Source organism: Hippoglossus stenolepis, chromosome 1 (assembly GCF_022539355.2).
Source record: "Hippoglossus stenolepis isolate QCI-W04-F060 chromosome 1, HSTE1.2, whole genome shotgun sequence".
NCBI lineage: Eukaryota > Metazoa > Chordata > Actinopteri > Pleuronectiformes > Pleuronectidae > Hippoglossus > Hippoglossus stenolepis.
This window is the reverse complement of record NC_061483.1, coordinates 3,400,350-3,426,956: the sequence shown is the minus strand read 5'-3', so window position 1 is coordinate 3,426,956 and position 26,607 is coordinate 3,400,350. Positions and strand designations below refer to the sequence as shown.

Sequence of the window (26,607 nt, the reverse complement as noted above, 5' to 3'; positions counted from 1 at the left end):
ATAAATGCTGTATTATAGATATGAGATCTACAAAGGTCAGTCAGTGAACTGACCTCAGAGTCTCCAGTCGACAGGTTGGACTCTGTAGAAAACCACACAGCTCCTTCACTCCTGAGTCCTGCAGGTTGTTGTCAGTCAGATCCAGTTCTCTCAGATGAGAGGGGTTTGACCTCAGAGCTGAAGCCAGAGAAGAACAGCTGATCTCTGACAGACTGCAGTCCTCCAACCTGAATAAATTATAACAATAATAAACTTTATTGATATAGTACTTTTTAAAAACAGAGTTTACAAAGTGCTTTGACAGCAAAACAAGAAAAGTAAATAAAGACTTGAACCCAAAAAGCAGTAAAATGACAATAGAGATAAATGAACAAGTAAATAAAATTTGAAAATGATAAAAACACAGTAAAAACACAACATCACATAAAAGCAAGTCTATAAAAATGGGTTTAAGAAGTGATTTAAAAGAAGTCACTGACTCTGCCTTATCTCCTCAGGGGGCCGTTCCAAGCCGAGGGCCCTGATGGTAAAGCATGGTCACGGTTTAGTTTTCAACCTGGACTTTGGAACAGCAGGATCCACCTGAGGATCTAAGGCTCGTGCAGGAACATACGGGCTCAATAATTATGTGATGTAGTTTGGGGCCAGATGCTTTAAAAGTGATCAGTAAAATCTTAAAATCAATTCTAAAACGGACAGGGAGCCAATGGAGAGAAGCGAGGATCAGGGAGATGTGATGTTGCCGTTTAATACCAGTGAGACATTTATATTTAACTACATTATATTTGAATAGTCTATATTTACATCAGGAGCAGGTCCTCTCTACGGAGGAAGCCATGTTTTTCACAGTAGCCCAGACTGGACAAACTAAACCTTATGACTTACAATGACAACTGAAGCTACCACAGGTTGTCTTTCATGTTTGGAAGGGGGTTGTTCAGCTGCAACGTGACACCGCTAGATGTCACTAGATTCTACACACTGAACCTTTAAAATAAAGGTAAACCAATAAAACATGATGTCTGACCTCAGAGTCTCCAGTCGACAGGTTGGACTCTGTAGAAAACCACACAGCTCCTTCACTCCTGAGTCCTGCAGCTTGTTGTTACTCAGATCCAGTTCTCTCAGATGAGAGGGGTTTGACCTCAGAGCTGAAGCCAGAGAAGAACAGCTGATCTCTGACAGAATGCAGCTCTTCAACCTGGATAAAGTATAAAACTTAACTGTCAATTAAACTGAGTTCATGTGTGAAAATAACATACAAATATTCATGTGAGCACAGACTCATAACATGGAAGATAAATATGAAATCAGACATGTTGGACTAAAAACGAGTCCTGATTCAGTAAAAATATATTATTTGGACCCGGTCTCTGTCCTGCAGATCAGTTTAGGAAATCCAGAACTAAACTCAGTGTTTTAACAAGTAGCTGAATATTTAAAATGTCACAGATTAATTAATGAATGGATTCAAGTTATGTATGAAGAGGAATTATGTTAAATTAGAATTAAATGATATAAATTGGGTATAAATACTGTATTATAGATATGAGATCTACAAACGTCAGTCAGTGAACTGACCTCAGAGTCTCCAGTTGACAGGTTGGACTCTGTAGAAAACCACACAGCTCCTTCACTCCTGAGTCCTGCAGGTTGTTATTTCTACTCAGATCCAGTTCTCTCAGATGAGAGGGGTTTGACCTCAGAGCTGAAGCCAGAGAAGAACAGCTGATCTCTGACAGACTGCAGTCCTCCAACCTGAATAAATAACAATAATAAACTTTATTGATATAGTACTTTTGAAAACAGAGTTTACAAAGTGCTTTGACAGCAAAGCAAGAAAAGTAAATAAAAACTTGAACCCATAAAAGCAGTAAAATGACAATAGAGATAACTGAACAAGTAAATAAAAGGTGAAAATGATAAAAACAGTAAAAACACAACATCACATAAAAGCAAGTCTATAAAAATGTGTTTTAGGAAGTGATTTATAAGAAGTCACTGACTCCGCCTTATCTCCTCAGGGGGCCGTTCCAAAGCCGAGGGGCCCTGATGGTAAAAGCACGGTCACGGTTTAGTTTTCAACCTGGACTTTGGAACAGCAGGATCCACCTGAGGATCTAAGGCTGCGTGCAGGAACATACGGGCTCAATAATTCTGTGATGTAGTTTGGGGCCGGATGCTTTAAAAGTGATCAGTAAAATCTTAAAATCAATTCTAAAACGGACAGGGAGCCAATGGAGAGAAGCGAGGATCAGGGAGATGTGATGTTGCTGTTTAATACCAGTGAGAATCTGCTGAGTTCTGAACTGGTTGGAGGCAGGAGAGTGACTTTTGGCTTATTCCAGAGAGGATGGTCGTCCTGTGTCAGATTCTCTATGGGAGCTTCCTCCTCACTCCTGACCTGCGCTCACTTTCCACTTTAACAATAAACATCAGCACTGATCGTCATCAGGACACGTACAGGACTGACGTTCACTTTGTGTTGGTTTGATTCTCTTGAGTTTATGAGACATATGTTTAAACCTGCGACACAACACGTGACGTGGCGCACACAGTCAGGACATCAGGGTTAAAGTGACGGAACCATCTGGAGTCATGACATCATCCATTAATAACTAAATACATGTGATTATCAGTTTGTGTGTGAAGACGGACAGAGACGAGCAGACAGACACACACATTCACACACGCTCCCAGCAGACAGAAGTTCCTCCTGCAGATTACGGCGTAACGCAGTGTTTGAACTTCTTTGTTGCAGAAAAGCGACGCCCGTTGATCCAGGAACATAAATATGAATTCAGCAGGTTTTTATAAAGATCAGTTCTAAGTGTGAGTGATTAGAAAACATCAGAGGAGCAGAGTCACTTGTTGACCAGTGGCGTAATGCGCCTCATAATAACAATTATGTTAATTAATGAATTAATATTATTATTAATTGATTTTCAGCATTGTGGTTTGTATGAAACGTTATAAGTAAAGTGCAGTGGCACAGGATGATTGTATGAGCAAGTAAATATCTGTTTTTAACATTTGCACATAAGAAAAACACTGTACATAAACACAAATGTGCAAAAAAGTTATTTTCTGGATATTTAAATTATATCGTGATTTATAGCAATATCGACTGATATGAAAAACATTTAAATGATATATTTTTTTTCCATATCGCCCAGCCCTACTCCAGTGTGTAAGATTCAGGTGAAAGGATCTATAGTTAGAAACTGAATATAAAATAATAGAGATGTTTTTACTATTTTCATCTAAATTGTACAAATTGTTGTTTTCTTTACTTTATAATGAGACATTTATATTTAAATACTTTATATTTAACTACATTATATTTAAATACTTTATATTTACATCAGGCGGGTCCTCTCTACAGAGGCAGCCATGTTTTTACAGTAGCCCAGACTGGACAAACTAAACTTTTGAGTTTCTATGACAACTGAAGCTACCACAGGTTCTCATTTGTGTTTGGAAGGGTGGGGTGAGGTGAGGGTGTTCAGCTGCAACATGACAATTCACCACTAGATGTCACTAGATTCTACACACTGAAACTTTAACAATAAAACATGATGTCTGACCTCAGAGTCTCCAGTCGACAGGTTGGACTCTGTAGAAAACCACACAGCTCCTTCACTGCTGAGTCCTGCAGGTCGTTGTAGCTCAGATCCAGTTCTCTCAGATGAGAGGGGTTTGACCTCAGAGCTGAAGCCAGAGAAGAACAGCTGATCTCTGACAGACTGCAGAGACTCAACCTGAATAAAGGATAAAACTTAACTGTAAATTAAACTGAGTTCATGTGTGAAAATAACAGACAAATATTCATGTCAGCACAGACTCATAACATGGAAGATAAATATGAAATCAGACATGTTGGACTAAAAACGAGTCCTGATTCAGTAAAAATAGATTATTTGGACCCGGTCTCTGTCCTGCAGATCAGTTTAGGAAATCCAGAACTAAACTCAGATGTGTTTTAACAAGTAGCTGAATATTTAAAATGTCACAGATTAATTAATGAATGGATTCAAGTTATGTATGAAGAGGAATTATGTTAAATTAGAATTAAATGAGATCAATTGGGTATAAATGCTGTTTTATAGATATGAGATCTACAAAAGTCAGTCAGTGAACTGACCTCAGAGTCTCCAGTCGACAGGTTGGACTCTGTAGAAAACCACACAGCTCCTTCACTCCTGAGTCCTGCAGCTTGTTGTTACTCAGATCCAGTTCTCTCAGATGAGAGGGGTTTGACCTCAGAGCTGAAGCCAGAGAAGAACAGCTGATCTCTGACAGACTGCAGTACTTCAACCTGGAAAAGAAATATGAATATTTGAATGTGTCCTCCTGTTGTTGTGGATCGTCATCATGTCAACACAGACTCTCAACATGCTGCTGACCTCAGTCCAGTCTGTGACCTGAAGATAAATATCAGATCAGACATGTTGGACCATTGTTTCATTCATCTCCTTCTTCTCTGCGTGTTTGGTCACTGAGCAGGTTTGTGTAATTAAACACTGTTTAAAGTAGGGATGGCTCCTGACAGTCACTTCCTGTTTGTTTCTATACTTATCAACTGTCCACGTGTTTCAATAAGAATGTGTCTTATTTTGAAAACCTGAGGAGGACGAGTGCTCGGCCTCAGTCCACATGTTATTTACTGACACTTTCTTAGTGATCAGGAGCAGGTGAGTGCAGGTGAATGGAGTTGATGAGGTGGACGTGACTGACAGGCTGGGTGAGTGACAGATGACTGAGGGACAGTGAGCAGAGCAGAACTGAGACAATTTAAATAAATAATGACCGAATAAGAAAGAAAGTTTGAAAAGTGAAGAAGGATTTAAGGACCTCAGAGTCTCCAGTTGACAGTTTGGACTCTCCAGTCCAGAACACAGCAGCTTCACTCCTGAATCCTGCAGCTCGTTGAAGCTCAGATCCAGTTCTCTCAGATGTGAGGGGTCTGACTTCAGAGCTGAGGCCACAACTTTACAGTGAGTCTCTGAGAGTTCACAACCACCGAGTCTGTAATTAAAGAAAATATCTGTTAGAATAAAATCAGAAAACACAACATTCATACAAAACGTGATCATGTGACCCTCACCCTGGTAAATCCCCTTTTTGTCTCATGAACATGTTAAAAACTCCTCAAGAGAATCCTTTCAGATTTGGTTCAAGCGTTCATTTAGACTGACAGAGGAACTTATTAGATTCAGGTGGTCAAAGGTCAAAGGTCACACAACATGTTTCTGGCCTCTTGAACATGATGTCTCAAGTCTGTCTTTAGGGGATTTCTTCACATTGTGACCAGTTGGACTCAAAGATAAACTGATTAGATTTCAGTGGTCAAGGTCAAAGGTTACAGTGACCTCATATTATTGTGAATGCAACATGTCAGGAGCCTGGAGGGCGGACACTGCACTGGTTGGCGTTACAAACGCAGGGTGGTAATTCTAGTTTGACCAGAAAGAAGAATAAACGATATTTCCAGTTCTGCTTCTTCAGTTTAAAGGAACAGTCAGTGATTCTCATCCTAAACACAGAGAAGCTGTGATTTATCTGATTAATCACCGTTTCTAAATGACTGAAAAATCCCTTTTTCTCTGTATATTGTTGTGGGAACAGAAAGATAAATGACAGAAGGTGGATATATACATTTAACATTGTTTTTGTTGATAAATGATAGTTAGATTGAAAAATAAAATAAAATCAAACTAAAACATACCACACCACAATTAAATGTGTCTTTCTCTTTGCTTTGCCTCTGAGCAAACATAGGATGATGTTATTTAGAACATTAAATATCTTTATAAAACTCAAAGAACCTTTATCCTAAACAATCGGGGCTTCTCAGCCTTTGCTCTATTTTGTTTTTGCAAATATAGGATGGTTGAATAAAACTTTTTCTTTTCTTTTTAAATCAAACAAACAACCAAACCTTTACACAATTAAATGTGAATGTGAAATCTGAATCTGAGCCCATCTGCAGAAGCAGTGTTGAGCCAGTTCACACTTAAAAAGAACGAGTTCCAAGTTCAGTTCATGCAGATGAAAATGAACTAGTTCACGTTCACAGTTAATTTTTATTGGGATGATTCAAGTGACAAACGTCCGGTCATGTGTTTGGTTCTAAATCGATGGAGTCGGATCATGTCTGCGTGTCGCTCATTTTAACACTGAGTCCTGACTGTGAGCGTCTCGTGTTGTACTGAGCACAACATGTTGACGAGTCATTTTCATGATGTTTAAATGCAGCCTCATAAACTGTGGAATCAAACCAACACTAAGTGACTTCATGTGCTGATCAGGTCCTGATAACTAGTGATGAGTGTTTATTAGTTCCAGTGAGAGCAGAGTGGAGGAGGACACAGAAACTCCAGCTCGGTACAAACCAGCTGCAGCTTCTGCTCTGATCATGAAGCAGCTGATCACTGAGCAGCTGAGACCAGAGAAACTCTGTGTTTCACTTCTACAAAGTCACTGAGCGGCTGCTTCACGTGAACGAGCTCTGATCTCACTGTGTGTGTCGGTCTGAGCGAGTGAGTGGGGGTGAGTGGTTCATGGAGCAGATCATTCTGCGCATGCGTTAATACGTTAAAATAATTACACATGTTAATTCCACAAATTAATCATCCGCGTTAACTACGTTAATTTTGACAGCCCTTATATATATATAAATAAATATACAGCAAACTCCAGCACAGTGATCACTTGGATTTCACTCTCCACATCTGATCTAGTTGCTCTTATATGTAAATGAGAACAATGAGAATGTATATATACAAACCAAATGTATACATATATTTATGTATACATACGTATAAATACACACACACACACACACACACACACACACACACACACACACACACACACACACACACACACACACACACACACACACACACACACACACACAGACAGACAGACAGACAGACAGACAGACAGACAGACACCACACCACACCACACACACACACACACACACACACACTCCAGCCAGTAGCCACTTCTTCCTAGCGGTCTCAGGGCCTGGAGCCAATCTCAGCTGACACTGAATTTCAGTCTCCAATCAACCTAACTCCGATCTACATGTCTTTGGGTTTGTGGAGGAAGCTGGAGAACCCAGAGAAAACCCTGCAGACACCAGGAGAACATCCTCCTCACAGAAAGGCTGCACTAACAGTGTTGACCACTGCAACACCATGCTGCCCAAAACAATGAGAACCATTTAACACTGAGTGTATTTGAAGAACGACTCATCTCCACTGATTGAACATGTTATTGATCATGTCTGGACTCACAGAGCCTTCCTGCAGTTCCTCACAGCTGGGATCAGTCTCCGTCGACCCTGGTCTGATGTGTTGAACTTCTCCAGGTTCAACTCATCCAGAACCTCCTCTGACATCTGCAGCATGTAGGCCAGAGCTGAGCAGTGGATCTCAGAGAGTTCCTCCTTCAATCTGTTCTTTGACGTCAGGAACTGTTGCATCTGCTGATGAACTGAGTTGTCGTTCATCTCAGTCAGACAGTGGAAGATGTTGATGCTTCTGTCAGGAGAAATGTCATCACTCTCCATCTCCTTCAGGTTGTTGATGACTCTCTGGATGATCTTTGGATTGTTCCCTGTCCGACCCAGCAGGCCTCCTAAGACTCTCTGGATGATCTTTGGATTGTTCCCTGTCCGACCCAGCAGGCCTCCTAAGACTCTCTGGATGATATTTGGATTGTTCCCTGTCCGACCCAGCAGGCTTCCTAAGACTCTCTGGTTGGACTTCAGACTGAGGCCATGAAGGAAGCGAACAAACAGGTCCAGATGACCATTTTTACTGGTGAAGGATTTCTCCATGGTTCTCTTCAGGAGGTCATCCAGGAAAAGGTACTGTCTGTGTTCCCATATGTTCCCAAGAAGTTGTTGAGTTCTTCTGTGTTCCTCTTGGTGTAACAGTGGAACATGTAGACTGCAGCCAGAAACTCCTGAACGCTCAGATGAACAAAGCAGTAGACTGATTTCTGGAAGATCACACACTCTCTTCTGAAGATCTCAGTACAAACTCCTGAGTACACAGAGGCCTCTGTGACATTAAGACCACACCGCTCCAGGTCTTCTTGGTAGAACATGATGTTTCCTTCCTCCAGATGTTTAAGTGCCAGCCTCCCCAGCTTCAGTAGAACGTCCCTGTCAGCCTCCGTCAGCTGCTGTGGAGTCGTCTCATGTCCCTCACCGTACTTGTTGTTCTTCCTCTTTGTCTGAACCAGCAGGAAGTGTGAGTACAGGTCAGTCAGGGTCTTGGGCAGCTCTCCTCTCTGGTCTGTGGTCAACATGTGCTCCAGAACTGTAGCACTGATGCAGCAGAAGACTGGGATTTGACACATGATGTGGAGGCTCCTGGACGTCTTGATGTGTGAGATGATTCTGCTGCAGAACTCTTCATCACTGAATCTCCTCCTGAAGTACTCCTCCTTCTGGGCGTCAGTGAAGCCTCGTACTTCTGTGACCCTGTCAACACATGTAGGAGGGATCTGATTGGCCGCCGCAGGTCTGGAGGTTATCCAGACGAGAGCCGAGGGAAGCAGATTCCCCTGGATGAGGTTTGTCAGCAGCACGTTGACTGATGACCTCTGTGTGACATCAGACACAAGCTCCCTGTGGTTGAAGTCCAGAGAAAGTCTGCTTTCATCCAGGCCGTCAAAGATGAACAAAGGTTTACAGACAGCGAGCGTCTCTGCCGTGAGCTTCTGTAACGCTGGATGGAAAACACGGAGCAGCGTGAGAAGACTGTGCTGCTGGTCTTTCACCAGGTTCAGCTCCCTGAACGAAAGCACAGTCAGCAGACCCACATCTTGGTTTTCTAAACCCTCTGCCCAGTCCAGAGTGAACTTCTGCACCGAGAAGGTTTTTCCAACGCCAGCGACGCCGTTGGTCAGGACGACTCTGATGCTGCTCTGCTGGTCAGTTAAGGCTTTAAAGATGTCGTGGCACTTGATGGGAGTGTCGTGGAGGCTCTTCATCTTGGAAGCCGTCTCAAGCTGCCTCACCTCATGTTGAGTATTAACCTCTTCACTCTGTCCCTCTGTGATGTAGAGCTCAGTGTAGATCCTGTTGAGGAGGGTTCTACTTCCTGTTTCATCAGTTCCTTCAGTCACATGTTCACATCTCCTCCTCAGACTGAGCTTATGTTCATCTAAAAGCTCCTGCATACCACGATCTGCTGAAAGACAAGAAACAATGTCAGAGACAGAGAATCTGAGAATCTGCTGATTGATTTCATCAGATCCAGAAAAACTACAGAAAATAAAAGCTTTTTAACTTTGTGCTTTTATAACGATGTTAAATGTTGATGCTGTATGAAGGAACAAAATAAAACAACATGTGCTGATGTCAGAAGTGAAGACATCAGCAGACACATGTACAGTGCTGCTCTGACCGGCTGTCTGAGCTCCAGCTCCTGTTCTGGATCTTTGTCCACACTGGGGACAGGTGGAGTCTCCTGAAGAGTCAGACTGGTCCCAGTATGAGGTGATGCACTGTCTGCAGAACCAGTGTCCACAGCTGGTGGAGACTGGATCCTTCAGGACGTCCTGACACGAAGCACAGCAGGACGACTGCTCCTCCTCAGAAACATGACTCCTCTTCCTCTCCCTGTGAAGACATTTCCTGATAAGTCACATGTCCCAGTCACAGGTTGTCATTACTTCTGTCAAGGAGGTTTTGTTTTCACCCAGTATGTTCGTGTGTTGGTTGGTTTGTTCGTTAGTGGGATTATAAAACACCACTGAACAGATTACCAGTAAACTTGGTGGAAGGATGTGGTTTTATTCAGAACACATCATTCACTGGTTCATTCTCTGAGGATTCAGTTTGTAGGTTCACATGTTTGTAGCAGGTCTCTTACTTTGTGTGTGAGGGTCCAGGTTCATTACTGCAAAACAGAGGCTGTTCCATGGACCGGTCACTCTTCAGAGACACACAGCTGAACCCTGGAGACTCTGCTCTGTCCTCCTCTTCCTCCTGAGAGGAAAAACACTGTAAGCGCAAAGGAATCAGGACAAACCAGTCCGTTCAAAAATACCAAGCAAGAAGACACACACACACACACACACACACACACACACACACACACACACACACACACACACACACACACACACACACACACACACACACACACCAGCTAAGGTGACTGTAACGTATGATTCTGAAAACACGTTCTGTTATTAAACACTTGATGAACAGAAGTGATGAAGATAAAATGTGAAACTGTGAGTTAACTCTGTTAATTAGTCCTTTGAAGGCTCTTTGTTCCACAGCTGCTGTTCACATCTGTCTCTGGGGATCCGATCACATGAAACTACGTCTGTCACCAGGTGTGAACTGACAAACTTAGAGTCGTGTGATCAGCAGACGGATGTTAACAGCAGGTGTGAGAGTGTGACAGTAAAACTTTCAGAAAGTTGTGTTCACACTCACCTGCTCACTTTTCTTCCTTCTGCTCATCCCAGTGAAAATGGAGTCTGACACCTCCCTGTTCTCAGGCTCCTCCTCTCTCTCTTTACAGTAGATATGAGAGTTGCTCACAGACCATTTAAAGCTGCAGTGTGTAAGACTCAGGTGAAAGGATCCATCTTTGGAAATTAAATATAAAATAATCCTAGTGATGTTTCCACTAGTGTGTTTGATCTAAATTGTATGAATCACAGTTTTCTTGACTCTAGAATGGGAAGATCTGTATCACGTTATAACGTGAAACTCAGCACGTTGTCCTGTGGAGTGGAGCTTCCTGAAACAGCCGCTCACAGGAGGAAACAATGCATTTGTTGGGGACTATTTCCAGCGGCGGATGGAGCTCTATGGCACAAACACATGAGATGTGTCAGGCTGTGGATGCACACACAATATATTCATATCAACAAGAAGAAAAATATAAAATATCACCAGACTTATTCTTTTAAACGTCTTCTCCTGATAATCAGACTGAGAGAGTTTGAGTTTTGGGCTGTGAATCATCGATTAAAGTCCGTCCTTCCTCTTCTGGTTATAATACTGAAGGATTCACGCTTCCTTCTTTTCTCATCTAACAGCTTTGACTTCTCTTTCTTCTACTTCCCAGCCTATGTGTATATTACTGAATATAAGGTAGTGGTCACATCCAATTGTTGAGTCTTCCCATACTTCCCACTCACATGTCCATGCCACCTCACTTGATACCAGTGTCAAATCCAGTGCTGAAGTGTTACCTGTGTGTACATCTATCCTTGTCCCTCTCCCGTCGTTAATACATATTAAATTACTATCCTCCAATTGTTGTTCTATTATCTCCCCATGTGTGTCCGTCTTTCTCCCCCCCCACAATGTGCTATGTGAATTAAAATCCCCACAGCAAAAGATTTGATTCCTAATCTGTCCTTGTATCTGCTTGAGTTTATTGATTCCTAGTTTCCTGCATGAGTTATAGTGATTTATGATGTAAACTGATGTTGTGCAATAATGCATTAAACGTGATACCATAAAATGGTGTGCCTTTCGGCATTCATAAATTTGGTTATCAAAATAAAATATTGAATATTAATATAAAAAATCAGTGTGCTTTCAAAATGGTGGCTGGCCAAAGAGATAACACCCTTCCCCCACCTATTGGAATGTTTACGACCTGTAGAGATAATGAGGTGAAGAGTTATGCGTGTGTCTGTGTGTGTGCCAAATTAGAGGAAGTTACTAGATTGGATGCAACGAAAGACTGTGAAGAGCATAACAGACTAACATTACTTTCTCAATAACTTGTACCCAAAATATCACAACACCACAAATCAAACTTATAAACCTCACACAGAATCGAATAAACAGTCTTGCTTAGCCTCGTATAATTATTAAGCCCAGTTGTGTTACCTGTCCGCGGAAAGGGGAAAAAGGAAGTTGCTGTGCAGTTTGAAGTTTTGTGTCGTCTTGCTGGTTTCTGTTGAGCTGTGTAGCTCAGTTGCTGGCTGAAGTTTTTACTGCAGGACATCGCATCGCTGCTAGGACGTTGGTAGAGCTTGGAGGGCGAGGAGGTTTCCTTGGTGAGATGAGCTGGAAGCTGCACCTTTGTGCTCCTCTCGAAGAGTTGGATGGGAAGAGAAGATGTGAGCTGGAGAAGAGGCTCGACAGCCTTCTCTCCATTGAGGGAGTGTAGGAAGAGGGCAGAAGAGACAGAAGAGGGAGAGAACAGGCCTTATATTGGCCCGGTGACCTCACAGGTCATGGGGTCCAGAGTGACCAATGGGAGTTGAAACCTGTGTCCCTGGGGGGGTTTTCACACCTCTGTGTGATGTTGATGGCCCCTGGGAGACTGAGTCTTGGAGGAACATGCGGCTTCAGGCTTTGACTGAACATGTAGGCCGAAGTGTGGTTTCACGAAGAACCATGGCCAAACATAGATGTTAAATAAATATTATATACTTAGAGGGAGAGAAAGCGGTTAAACCTAACACAAACTTAAACCTAATCTAAACATGAACCTTATCGTAACCCAACCCTAGACTTAAACTAACCTAAACCTAAACCTGGCCTAAACTAAACCTGAAACTACTTTGTCATGAACGTCTTGTGAAAGAGCAGCGGATTATATCAGATTATTCTTCCTTCTGCTCCTTTTCAGTCAAGATCTGAGAATTTGTATTTAAATCAAACTTTTCTTCATAAGTATAAAGTATATCCCATAAATATGTTTGGTGGAATTTGAACGGATCATTTGGACGACGTGTCCTTCACACTTTGTGTTTTGTCTGTGTCACCATGACAACAGCCTCGTGCACAGCTCCATGCAGAGATGATGGTCTCACTCTGGTGCAGAGGAAGTGGACTGGACCTCACAGCTTCAACATCTGCTGGACAGATGTTAGAGCAGCGTGTTCATGAACATGGCGTCACAGTCACATGTTACACTGACACACGTGTGTTGATGATCATAACAAAGTCACATGATGACCTCTCCATACAGTGAGAACTTGAGCCTGTCAGGAACTGACTCTGTCAAACATTTCTTATCCTGAAGTCACAAAGAACTGAGACGGGCTTGAAAATAAACTCAGTGAAATCATCATGTTGAGACAAGTGTCTCCACAAAATAACACAAACTGTTCAACACAACAGACCCAAAATGTCCACTGTCTTCAGGACATCATCTCTCAGACACTTTCTGTCACTTGTCTCTGCTGTGAACCTCCCATCATCAATTATTTCCCAGCATGCTGCTGTTCCCAGAGGCCTGCTACAGTCTCCCCCTTGTGGTTGTTCTGAGTTGGTGGTCGAGAACATACAAACAGATTTACATTGTTTTTGAACAATTCACAAACTGGACAAACGAAGAATCTTCATCTACGTTTGTAGAAAACGTCCTTGGGTCAGTTTTCTATTAAATATGGTAAAATATTAATGAAAGTTTCCTCAGAGACTTAAAAATGCTCTGCTCTTCATCGACTCTTCTTCATTCTGTAAATATGACATTCACTTTTCTTCTGGTTGTTTCCAAACATGTCAAACTGGTGATTTTGTTCATGTACCTGCAGCAAGGAGGTGATGTTTTCACCTGTTTGTTTGCAAGATGAAAGAAAACCAGAGTCATGATTCCAGTGAAGTCGGTGGAAGGATGTTTATTGAGCATTAAAGCAGAGACAAGTAGAAACAACAGAACTTTTCTCTCGGAGATGTTTTTCTTCTCGTTACATCTGGTTTGTCACAGAGGAAATGATCCATGTGTTTGACTCATAGACTGAATATAAAGGCGTTGACTGGGATGTTCTGCTGTTATACTACAACGCCACCTGTGGGTCAAAAAGTAGAAAAGCAACCACCGCTCTGCACCTGATGCAGAAATGAAAACGTCCCATTTTTAAGTCCAGAGTTTTGATCTTTTGTGTCAAAGACAAAACTCGGATTTTGAACTCAAAGTGATTTAAATGTGTTTAACTTTGTGTGGAACTAAATCAATTTGTGACGTGAATCCAGGAACTTTAAGATCATAAACAGATACACAGAATGTGGTTATACACACATGGAGACATACTGAGGGACAAAGGTGGAAAATAATAAAGACAACGTTAAATACACAGAGGGTTTATATATTCTGTTGGTGTTGTGTCATTTCAATAAACACATTCTTCATGTGAATAAACACAATCGGTAGCGAGGGGCAAGACTTTGGGGCTGCGCGGTGGTTGGCACTGTCGCCTCACAGCCTGAAGGTTCCTGGTTTGAATCCCGGTTCAGATGGGCTCTTCCTGTGTGGAGTCTGCATGTTCTCCCCGTGTTTTCTCCAGGTGTTCCGGCTTCATCTCACAAACACATGCAGATCAGGGGTTGGGTAAATTGGAGACTCTACATTGAGCGTAGGTGTGAACAGAAACAATCTGCTGAGTGTGTTTGTGTTCAGAATATGTGAGTGAATAAAAGAGTGGAGGAGGTGGAGGAGCGTGAGTGTGTCTGCAGACACTGAGTCAAAGGACAGAGCAGCAGCAGATCCACTGATGATGCTGTGTCACATCCACAGGAACACACAGGGAGGATGGTGGACTGGACACTGTGTGACAGCTGATCTCAGAGCAGCTCACCTCCTCTGATTCCTCTGGAGCTCTGTCTCCACTCTGCCTCCCAGCAACAAGGCCCAGTCAGAGCCGCTCTACACACAAGCTGCTGCTGCTTCAGCCTCTGGATCCTCAGGACACAGCTCAGCCTGCGTCCACACACACTGTCCTCTTCACACTCACCTTCACAAAGACCACCTCCATCTGTTGAGAGAAGAAGACATCAGTGTTTCCAGAGACTCACTTCATCAGCTGTGAGTCAGTGATGCAGCACATCCAGTAGAAAGAGCAGCAGGGACTTCAGTCCTGTTCAGAGGTGGAGCAGCTTCCTCTCTGCTTCATGTTCACGTGTTGGAATGAACACGCTAAGAGCTAAGTGTGTTTCCTCTGCATGTCAAAGTGCAGAGTGGACACCTGAGAGGTGGATTTACTGCTGTTACAGGTGAAGACATGTTTCACTGTGTGAGCACGTGCACATAAAAGGGGCGGGGTTTACTGTGTATGACCAATCACAGACATGGACAGTTTGACTGACAGCAGAGCCTCATATTTCACAACGAGGATCAAACTGATCTATAATAAAAATCAAAGGAGAAAAATATATTACGTGACCACGATATAATAATGTTTGAACGAGATAAATAACTCAGGGCCACGAGATCTGAATCTGTTGTTTACTAACAAGACGAGTGGAAGAGAAGAAGATTCTTGATGAGAAACGTTTGAATCCCAGGATGTGGCCTCGATAATGAGCTTTAGTTTGACACACACTGTCTCACTGTCTCTGAGGACACACACTGACTCTGAGGACAACTGTCTCTGAGGACACACACTGTCTATGAGGACACACTGACTCTGAGGACACACACTGTGGTGGAAACCTCTGACATCACTACTCAATAGAAACACATGGACCTATCTTCAGGAAGCTGACTGAGTGCATCTGGTGTTTTGGTGACAGGATGAGTCTGGAGAGATTGAGATGTTCTGGGTGAGTTAGAGATCAACTGAACCAACCAGACGTTGATTTAAACTTCCCTTATCCGTCCCTTTAAGGAGAGTGTGCACCACACAACAGTGGAGAGTCACTGTGGTCAGTGGGCGGAGCTTTTATACGGGTTGATCTCCAACTTAACCTGGAGCAGGTTAGCCGTTCATCAGAAGTTACCATGGTGATTTACCTCGTTAAGAAGTGAACGAGCTTCGTAGGACTGAAAAAACTAAACCTGAAGTTAACCTGATAACCACAAATCCTGCTTGGTAGCACAGACCCTGGATCTGTGATACTGACTGTGTTTAGTAAAATACTGATGAAAGCAGCGTGGACTTACAACCATCTACTGACCTCACAGTCTCCAGTCGACAGCCTGAACTCTGCTTTAGATCAAGCAGCTCCTTCACTCCTGAGTCCTGCAAGTTGTTTCTAGTCAGATCCAGTTCTCTCAGATGAGAGGGGTTTGACCTCAGAGCTGAAGCCAGAGAAGAACAGCTGATCTCTGACAGACTGCAGCTCTCCAACCTGAATAAAGGATAAAACTTAAATGTAAATTAAACTGAGTTCATGTGTGAAAATAACATACAAATATTCATGTGAGCACAGACTCATAACATGGAAGATAAATATGAAATCAGACATGTTGGACTTAAAACGAGTCCTGATTCAGTAAAAATAGATTATTTGGACCCGGTCTCTGTCCTGCAGATCAGTTTAGGAAATCCAGAACTAAACTCAGATGTGTTTTAACAAGTAGCTGAATATTTAAAATGTCACAGATTAATTAATGAATGGATTCAAGTTATGTATGAAGAGGAATTATGTTAAATTAGAATTAAATGAGATAAATTGGGTATAAATACTGTATTAGAGATATGAGATCTACAAACGTCAGTCAGTGAACTGACCTCAGAGTCTCCAGTTGACAGGTTGGACTCTGTAGAAAACCACACAGCTCCTTCACTCCTGAGTCCTGCAGGTTGTTATTTCTACTCAGATCCAGTTCTCTCAGATGAGAGGGGTTTGACCTCAGAGCTGAAGCCAGAGAAGAACAGCTGATCTCTGACAGACTGCAGCTCTCCAACCTGAATAAATAACAATAATAAGCTTTATTGATATAGTACTTTTTAAAAACAGACTTTACAAAGTGCTTTGACAGCAAAGCAAGAGAAGTAAAAAAAAACTTGAACCCATAAAAGCAGTAAAATGACAATAGAGATAAATGAACAAGTAAATAAAAGGTGAAAATGATGTAAAACACAGTAAAAAGACAACATCACATAAAAGCAAGTCTATAAAAATGGGTTTTAAGAATTGATTTAAAAGAAGTCACTGACTCTGCCTTATCTCCTCAGGGGGCCGTTCCAAAGCCGAGGGGCCCTGATGGTAAAAGCACGGTAACGGTTTAGTTTTCAACCTGGACTTTGGAACAGCAGGATCCACCTGAGGATCTAAGGCTGCGTGCAGCAACATACGGGCTCAATAATTCTGTGATGTAGTTTGGGGCCAGATGCTTTAAAAGTGATCAGTATAATCTTTAAATCAATTCTAAAATGGACAGGGAGCCAATGGAGAGAGGCGAGGATCAGGGAGATGTTGCCGTTTAATACCAGTGAGAAGCTGCTGCGTTCTGAACTGGTTGGAGGCAGGAGAGTGACTTTTGGCTTATTTCAGAGAGGAGGGAGTTACAGTCGTCCAGTCTAGAGAAGACTTGTATAAAGTATAAAGGATTAAACTTCACTGTAAATTAAACTGAGTCCATGTGTGAAAATAAAGGACTTTGACTAAACTTCACTGTCTCTGTTTTCAGACCTGCATTGAAGTCTGAGTCAAGTTGTTCTGGACATTTTCTGGAACTTTTCCTTTCTGCCTCCTAATAAAGTTTTTGGGTGAGTCCATGTGAGAATAGAGCAGGTGAATGTACAGAGGATTCACAGAGAGCGAGTGGACGTGTTGATGACACAAACACGTGACGGACGTGAAACTGGAAGAACACAAATATCTCAGGATGAAGAAGAGGAGCCGTACACGTAGAAGACGAAGACGTCAACTTGGAAACACGAGGAGATTCCAGAGCTTTTAGTGATGAGGGCCGACGCCGGTGTGAATGAGCTGTAAACAACAACACTGATCTTTCCACAGCAGGATTTATACGTCATGTCCGGCCTCCTGCTGCTCCACCCGTTCTTCATATGTGAAAGTCAAACTCCAGAAAATGTCCAGACACTATTTTACAAAGTTCATGACTGAAAACAGCTTGAAAGTCCTCGTGTCCTCGGGGTTCAGTTGTTTGTAATATGTAACTTCACCACTAGATGTCTCTAAATATCTTGCTGGACATGTTCAGGAGTCGTACACGTGAACAAGTGGACTACATTCACATGTACGACACCTGGAGACGTCACTAAATCCCTCACAGTGAACCTGTAACTTAACATAACTTAACGTAACTATGGTTATCATGGAGATATGTGTTTTGGCTCCGCCCCTCGTCTGAATGTTCCCACATGTTCCTGTTGCTGTGAATGAGTCGGACCCGGACAATCTCCTGCTGCTGCTTCAGCTCCAGAAAATGTCCGACCCACTTTTCTGACCATGTTCCGCAGTTGATGTGTGAAGAGGGCGAGCAGTTCTATGATCATGTTCTCTTGAAGTGGCGATGATCTGAGCAGCAGTTTGACCAGTTGAAAGTGGTGCAGGGAGCCTGAGGAACACGTGTGTACAGGGCGGGACAGAGATCTAGTGGTGAAAAGATAAAGGCATGGACGACCCCGTGTAAGTCCTGAAACCAGAGGAAGGGTTTCATGTTTCTAGGACCGCCTTTTTCCACTTGCGTAATATCTCCAAAATCAGACATGTCCTTTCTCAAAAGGATGCAGAAAAACTAGTCCACGCCTTTGTTACATCCAGACTTGATTATTGTAATTCCATATTATCAGGCTCCAGCAGTAAGTCGTTAAAGACTCTGCAGCTTGTCCAAAATGCCGCAGCATGTGTCCTGACAAGAACCAAGAAAAGAGAGCACATTTCTCCAGTATTAGCTTCGCTACACTGGCTTCCGGTTAAATCTAGAATAGAATTTAAAATTCTCCTCCTCACCTTCAAGGCCCTTAATAATATGGCACCATTATATCTTAAAGAACTGTTAGTACCTTATCAACCCACTAGAGCACTGCGCTCCCAGAATTCAGGCTTACTTGTTGTCCCTAAAGTCTCTAATAGTAGAGTAGGAGCCAGAGCTTTCAGCTATCAAGCTCCTCTCCTGTGGAATCATCTCCCACTTTCAATTCGGGAGGCAGACACCATCTGTACATTTAAGAGTAGGCTTAAAACCTTCCTTTTTGATAAAGCTTATAGTTAGAGCTGGTACAGGCCTGTCTTGGACTTGATCTTAGTTATGCTGCTATAGGTCTAGAAGGTCGGGGGACACATGACACACGGAGCTTCTCTTTCCAGCTTCTCCTTCCTCTTCTCAATCGTTATCACATCAAAGTAATTCATATCCCATCAATACATGTTACTGACTTGACTTCTTCCCCGGAGTCCCTTTGCCTTATCGTCCGCAGATCCAGGGCCGCAGCTGTGGCCACATCATGGATTAGGATCTGTGGATCACGTATCAGAGGTCGTAATGGTGGATCCAGTATGGCGGATTCTGCATCGTGCTGGCTGATCATGATAATAAAGGCGGATCCTTTATCGTGTTGGCATCAGATACTGGTAGTGGACCACGACCGAGGTGGCAGCTGATGATGGATCCTAATGGCGGCAGTGGACAATAACTGTGGACTATAGTGGCATCCGATTTTGATGGTGGATCATGATCTTGCTGGCTGCTGACCATAGACTATGATTGCAGCAGGACTGCTCGATACATAATATTTCTCCTCAGACACTTGACCATTAATGACATTAATCCACCAATTCACTGACCTTCAGTTATGCTTCAAAATGTTTACCCTTATCAATGCTGCTAAAACCTTTATCTTGGTGATGTTCTCCTTTACACTTGACATCTATTGCACTTCTGTCCGTCCTGGGAGAGGGATCCCTCACATGTGGCTCTCTCTGAGGTTTCTACCTTCTTTACCTGTTAAAAGGTTTTTTTTAGTAGTTTTTCCTTACTCTTGTTGAGGGTTAAGGACAGAGGATGTCACACCTTATTAAAGCCCTATGAGACAAATTGTGATTTGTGAATATGGGCTATACAAATAAAATTTGATTGATTGATTGATTGATGTTTGAAATGAGCCCAGAACACGAACGCAGCACGCTGTCATGTGGTCAGTCCACAAGTCCTGGTTAGCTACCACAGAAACATTACATGTACACATTGTCCAGCATTGGATTGTTTCTCTGTCAGTAAAACTTCAGTCACATTGAGCCTGACTCTGTCCTCAGAGCTCATTCTACAAACATCTCTCAGCTCAGTATCAGTGTTCACTGATAGGAACACATGTTCTGCACTTTGACCTTCAAGCTCCAGTTTAGGGCTGGGCAATACAACAATATCGATAATTATCGCGATATAACTTTTCCTCGCTAGAAATTTAAGACACATCGATAGAATTCATCCCGTCCATGTTTTGACAGACAACACGAACCAATCATGTGTCTGGAATAGAGTCATACCCACATCAGGTTAGGTTGACGCACACAGCACAGAGCGGAGGAGCAGCTGCAGCACATGTGTTAATGTTTGGACTCCTGCAGTGAGGAGGACGACTCTGCATCGATGCAGTGACACAACATAATCATGTGTTCAGCTACGTTCATAGTTTCAGTGGGTTTCCACCGCTGAATAATTATAACACTGCTGCATCAGGACCAGGACAGACGCTCATTAAAAGTCTGGTCGTCCTGTGTCAGATTCTCTGTGGGAGCTTCCTCCTCACTCCTGACCTGCGCTCACTTTACACTTTAACAATAAACATCAGCACTGATCGTCATCAGGACACGTACAGAACTGACGTTCACTTTGTGTTGGTTTGATTCTCTAGAGTTTATGAGACACATGTTTAAACCTGCGACACAACACGTGACGTGACGCACACAGTCAGGACATCAGGGTTAAAGTGACAGAACCATCTGGAGTCATGACATCATCCATTAATAACTAAATACATGTGATTATCAGTTTGTGTGTGAAGACGGACAGAGACGAGCAGACAGACACTCACACACATTCACACACGCTCCCGCAGACAGAAGTTCCTCCTGCAGATTACGACGTAACGCAGTGTTTGAACTTCTTTGTTGCAGAAGAAGCGACGCCCCGTTGATCCAGGAACATAAATATGAATTCAGCAGGTTTTTATAAAGATCAGTTCTAAGTGTGAGTGATTAGAAAACATCAGAGGAGCAGAGTCACTTGTTGACCAGTGGCGTAATACGCCTCATAATAACAATAAAGTTTAATTTAATTTAGTTAATGAATTAATATATTACATTATATACACATTTTCAGCGTAGTGGTTTGTATGAAACGTTATACGTAAAGTGCAGTGGCACAGGATGATTGTACGAGCAAGTAAATATCTGTTTTTAACATTTGCACATAAGAAAAACACTGTACATTAACACAAATGTGCAAAAAAGTTATTTTCTGGTTATTTAAATTATATCGTGATATAAAGCGATATCGACTGATATGAAATTTTTTTAAATGATACGATTTTTTTTCCATATCACCCAGCCCTACTCCCGTGTGTAAGATTCAGGTGAAAGGATCTATAGTTAGAAACTGAATATAAAATAATAGAGATGTTTTTAGTAGTTTCATCTAAACTGTACAAATTGTTGTTTTCTTTACTGAATAATGAGACATTTATGTTTAAATACTTAAAATTTAACTACATTATATTTACATATTTTATATTTACATCAGGAGCGGGTCCTCTGTACAGAGGCAGCCATGTTTTTTACAGTAGCCCAAAATGGACGAACTAAACCTTTTGCATTTCTATGACAACTGAAGATACCACAGGTTCTATTTCATGTTTGGAAGGGGAGGGTGAGGTGAGGGGTGTTCAGCTGCAACATGACACTTCACCACTTGATGTCACTAAATTCTACACACTGAATCTTTAACAATAAAACATGATGTCTGACCTCAGAGTCTCCAGTCGACAGGTTGGACTCTGTAGAAAACCACACAGCTCCTTCACTCCTGAGTCCTGCAGGTCGTTGTTACTCAGATCCAGTTCTCTCAGATGAGAGGGGTTTGACCTCAGAGCTGAAGCCAGAGAAGAACAGCTGATCTCTGACAGACTGCAGCTCTTCAACCTGAATAAAGAATAAAACTTGACTGTAAATTAAACTGAGCTCATGTGTGAAAATAATACACAAATATTCATGTCAGCACAGACTCATAACATGGAAGATAAATATGAAATCAGACATGTTGGACTAAAATCTAGTCCTGATTCAGTAAAAATAGATTATTTGGACCCGGTCTCTGTCCTGCAGATCAGTTTAGGAAATCCAGTACTAAACTCAGATGTGTTTTAACAAGTAGCTGAATATTTAAAATGTCACAGATTAATTAATGAATGGAATCAAGTTATGTATGAAGAGGAATTATGTTAAATTAGAATTAAATGAGATCAATTGGGTATAAATGCTGTATTATAGATATGAGATCTACAAAAGTCAGTCAGTGAACTGACCTCAGAGTCTCCAGTCGACAGGTTGGACTCTGTAGAAAACCACACAGCTCCTTCACTCCTGAGTCCTGCAGGTCGTTGTTACTCAGATCCAGTTCTCTCAGATGAGAGGGGTTTGACCTCAGAGCTGAAGCCAGAGAAGAACAGCTGATCTCTGACAGACTGCAGTCCCACAACCTGAATAAATAATAATAATAATAAACTTCATTGATATAGTACTTTTTAAAAACAGAGTTTACAAAGTGCTTTGACAGCAAAGCAAGAAAAGTAAATAAAAACTTGGATCCATAAAAGCAGTAAAATGACAATAGAGATAAATGAACAAGTAAATAAAAGGTGAAACTGATAAAAACACAGTAAATACACAACATCACATAAAAGCAAGTCTATAAAAATGGGTTTTAAGAATTGATTTAAAAGAAGTCACTGACTCTGCCTTATCTCCTCAGGGGGCCGTTCCAAAGCCGAGGGGCCCTGATGGTAAAAGCGATCACGGTTTAGTTTCCAACCTGGACTTTGGAACAGCAGGATCCATCTGAGGATCTAAGGCTGCGTGCAGGAACATACAGGCTCAATAATTCTGTGATGTAGTTTGGGGCCAGATGCTTTAAAAGTGATCAGTAAAATCTTAAAATCAATTCTAAAACGGACAGGGAGCCAATGGAGAGAAGCGAGGATCAGGGAGATGTGATGTTGCCGTTTAATACCAGTGAGAAGCTGCTGCGTTCTGAACTGGTTGGAGGCAGGAGAGTGACTTTTGGCTTCTTCCAGAGAGGAGAGAGTTACAGTCATCCATTTTAGAGAAGACTAGTATAAAGTATAAAGGATTAAACTTCACTGTAAATTAAACTGAGCCCATGTGTGAAAATAAAGGACTTTGACTAAACTTCACTGTCTCTGTTTTCAGACCTGCATTGAAGTCTGAGTCAAGTTGTTCTGGACATTTTCTGGAACTTTTCCTTTCTGCCTCCTAATAAAGTTTCTGAGTGAGTCCATGTGAGAATAGAGCAGGTGAATGTCCAGAGGATTCACAGAGAGCGAGTGGACGTGTTGATGACACAAACACGTGACGGACGTGAAACTGGAAGAACACAAATATCTCAGGATGAAGAAGAGGAGCCAAACACGTAGAAGACGAAGACGTCAACTTCGAAACACGAGGAGATTCCAGAGCTTTTGGTGATGAGGGCCGACGCCGGTGTGGATGAGCTGTAAACAACAACACTGATCTTTCCACAGCAGAATTTATTCGTCATGTCCGGCCTCCTGCTGCTCCACCCGTTCTTCATATGTGAAAGTCAAACTCCAGAAAATGTCCAGACACTATTTTACAGAGTTCATGACTGAAAACAGCTTGAAAGTCCTCGTGTCCTAGGGGTTCAGTTGTTTGTAATATGTAACTTCACCACTAGATGTCTCTAAATATCTTGCTGGACATACATGTGTCGTACATGTGAACAAGTGGACTACGTTCACATGTACGACACCTGGAGACGTCAATAAATCCTTCACAGTGAACCTGTAACTTAACATAACTTAACGTAACCATGGTTATCATGGAGATATGTGTTTTGGCTCCACCCCTCGTCTGAATGTTCCCACATGTTCCTGTTGCTGTGAACGAGTCGGACCCGGACAATCTCCTGCTGCTGATTCAGCTCCAGAAAATGTCCGACCCACTTTTCTGACCATGTTCCACAGTTGATGTGTGAAGAGGGCGAGCAGTTCTATGATCATGTTTTCTTGAAGTGGCGATGATCTGAGCAGCAGTTTGACCAGTTGAAAGTGGTGCAGGGAGCCTGAGTAACACGTGTGTACAGGGCGGTACAGAGATCTAGTGGTGAAAAGATAAAGGCATGGACGACCCCGTGTAAGTCCTGAAACCAGAGGAAGGGTTTCATGTTTGAAATGAGCCCAGAACACGAACGCAGCACGCTGTCATGTGGTCAGTCCACAGGACCACCGGGACAAGTCCTGGTTAGCTTCCACAGAAACATTACATGTACATATTGTCCAGCATTGATTGTTTCTCTGTCAGTAAAACTTCAGTCACATTGAGCCTGACTCGGTCCTCAGCGCTCATTCTACAAACATCTCTCAGCTCAGTTATAACAGATATCAGATATAACTTTTCCTCGATAGAAATTCAAGACACTTCGATAGAATTCATCCCGTCAATGTTTTGACAGACAACACAAACCAATCATGTGTCTGGAATAGAGTCATACCCACATCAGGTTAGGTTGACGCACACAGCACAGAGCGGAGAGGAGCTGCAGCAGCACATGTGTTAATGTTGGGGCTCCTGCAGTGAGGAGGACGACTCTGCATCGATGCAGTGACACAACGTAATCATGTGTTCAGCTACGTTCATAGTTTCAGTGGGTTTCCACCGCTGAATAATTATAACACCGCTGCGTCAGGACCAGGACAGACGCTCATTAAACGTCTGGTCGTCCTGTGTCAGATTCTCTGTGGGAGCTTCCTCCTCACTCCTGACCTGCGCTCACTTTAAACTTTAACAATAAACATCAGCACTGATCGTCATCAGGACACGTACAGGACTGACGTTCACTTTGTGTTGGTTTGATTCTCTAGAGTTTATGAGACACATGTTTAAACCTGCGACACAACACGTGACGTGACGCACACAGTCAGGACATCAGGGTTAAAGTGACGGAACCATCTGGAGTCATGACATCATCCATTAATAACTAAATACATGTGATTATCAGTTTGTGTGTGAAGACGGACAGAGACGAGCAGACAGACACTAACACACATTCACACACACTCCCGCAGACAGAAGTTCCTCCTGCAGATTACGACGTAACGCAGTGTTTGAACTTCTTTGTTGCAGAAGAAGCGACGCCCCGTTTATCCAGGAACATAAATATGAATTCAGCAGGTTTTTATAAAGATCAGTTCTAAGTGTGAGTGATTAGAAAACATCAGAGGAGCAGAGTCACTTGTTGACCAGTGGCGTAATGCGCCTCATAATAAAAATTATGTTAATTAATGAATTAATATATTACATTATATACACATTTTCACCGTAGTGGTTTGTATGAAACGTTATAAGTAAAGTGCAGTGGCACAGGATGATTGTACGAGCAAGTAAAAATCTGTTTTTAACATTTGCACATAAGAAAAACACTAAATTGTACAAATTGTTGTTTTCTTTACTTTATAAAGAGACATTTATGTTTAAATACTTTATATTTAACTACATTATATTTACATACTTTATATTTACTTCAGGAGCGGGTCCTCTCTACAGAGGCAGACATGTTTTTTACCGTAGCCCAGACTGGACAGACTAAACCTTTTGAGTTTCTATGACAACTGAAGCTACCACAGGTTCTCTTTCATGTTTGGAAGAGGAGGGTGAGGTGAGGGGTGTTCAGCTGCAACATGACACTTCACCACGAGATGTCACTAAATTCTACACACTGAACCTTTAACAATAAAACATGATGTCTGACCTCAGAGTCTCCAGTCGACAGGTTGGACTCTGTAGAAAACCACACAGCTCCTTCACTCCTGAGTCCTGCAGGTCATTGTTACTCAGATCCAGTTCTCTCAGATGAGAGGGGTTTGACCTCAGAGCTGAAGCCAGAGAAGAACAGCTGATCTTTGACAGACTGCAGAGATTCAACCTGGATAAAGAAATATTAATATTTGAATGTGTCCACCTGTTGTTGTGGATCGTCATCATGTCAACACAGACTCTCAACATGCTGCTGACCTCAGTCCAGTCTGTGACCTGAAGATAAACATCAGATCAGACATGTTGGACCATTGTTTCATTCATCTCCTTCTTCTCTGTGTGTTTGGTCACTGAGCAGGTTTGTGTAATTAAACACTGTTTAAAGTAGGGATGGCTCCTGTCAGTCACTTCCTGTTTGTTTCTATACTTATCAACTGTCCAACGTGTTTCAATAAGAATGTGTCTTATTTTGAAAACCTGAGGAGGACGAGTGCTCGGCCTCAGTCCACATGTTATTTACTGACACTTTCTTAGTGATCAGGAGCAGGTGAGTGCAGGTGAATGGAGCTGATGAGGTGGACGTGACTGACAGGCTGGGTGAGGGACAGATGACTGAGGGACAGTGAGCAGAGCAGAACTGAGACAATTTAAATAAATAATGACTGAAAAAGAAAGAAAGTTGGAAAAGTGAAGAAGGATTTAAGGACCTCAGAGTCTCCAGTTGACAGTTTGGATTCTCCAGTCCAGAACACAGCAGCTTCACTCCTGAATCCTGCAGGGAGTTTCCTCTCAGATTCAGTTCTCTCAGATGTGAGGGGTCTGACTTCAGAGCTGAGGCCACGACTTCACAGTGAGTCTCTGAGAGTCGACAACCATCAAGTCTGTGATTGAAGAAAA

General features: G+C 42.3%; 1 protein-coding gene and 1 long non-coding RNA gene across 2 annotated transcripts in view; both read right to left on the bottom strand.

Annotated features, from left to right (window-relative positions):
• Positions 1 to 1,035: 1,035 nt before the first annotated feature.
• The window catches only part of LOC124854968 (NACHT, LRR and PYD domains-containing protein 12-like), a gene marked incomplete at both ends in the record, with an annotated part of 28,242 nt that continues 2,670 nt past the window's right edge, over positions 1,036 to 26,607 (bottom strand). Inside the window, 10 exons of the mRNA XM_047343899.1 lie at positions 1,036 to 1,201; positions 3,588 to 3,761; positions 4,145 to 4,318; positions 4,855 to 5,028; positions 15,907 to 16,080; positions 16,464 to 16,640; positions 21,667 to 21,840; positions 22,224 to 22,397; positions 25,706 to 25,879; positions 26,418 to 26,591. Of these exons, the coding sequence (XP_047199855.1) occupies positions 1,036 to 1,201; positions 3,588 to 3,761; positions 4,145 to 4,318; positions 4,855 to 5,028; positions 15,907 to 16,080; positions 16,464 to 16,640; positions 21,667 to 21,840; positions 22,224 to 22,397; positions 25,706 to 25,879; positions 26,418 to 26,591 (1,735 nt within the window). The remainder of the gene's footprint in view (positions 1,202 to 3,587; positions 3,762 to 4,144; positions 4,319 to 4,854; positions 5,029 to 15,906; positions 16,081 to 16,463; positions 16,641 to 21,666; positions 21,841 to 22,223; positions 22,398 to 25,705; positions 25,880 to 26,417; positions 26,592 to 26,607) is intronic.
• LOC118103951 lies at positions 9,593 to 10,784 on the bottom strand. Its single transcript, XR_004694993.2, has 3 exons — positions 10,474 to 10,784; positions 9,899 to 10,029; positions 9,593 to 9,645 (listed from the first exon to the last, which is right to left on the bottom strand). It is a non-coding gene; the product is annotated as an uncharacterized LOC118103951 (long non-coding RNA).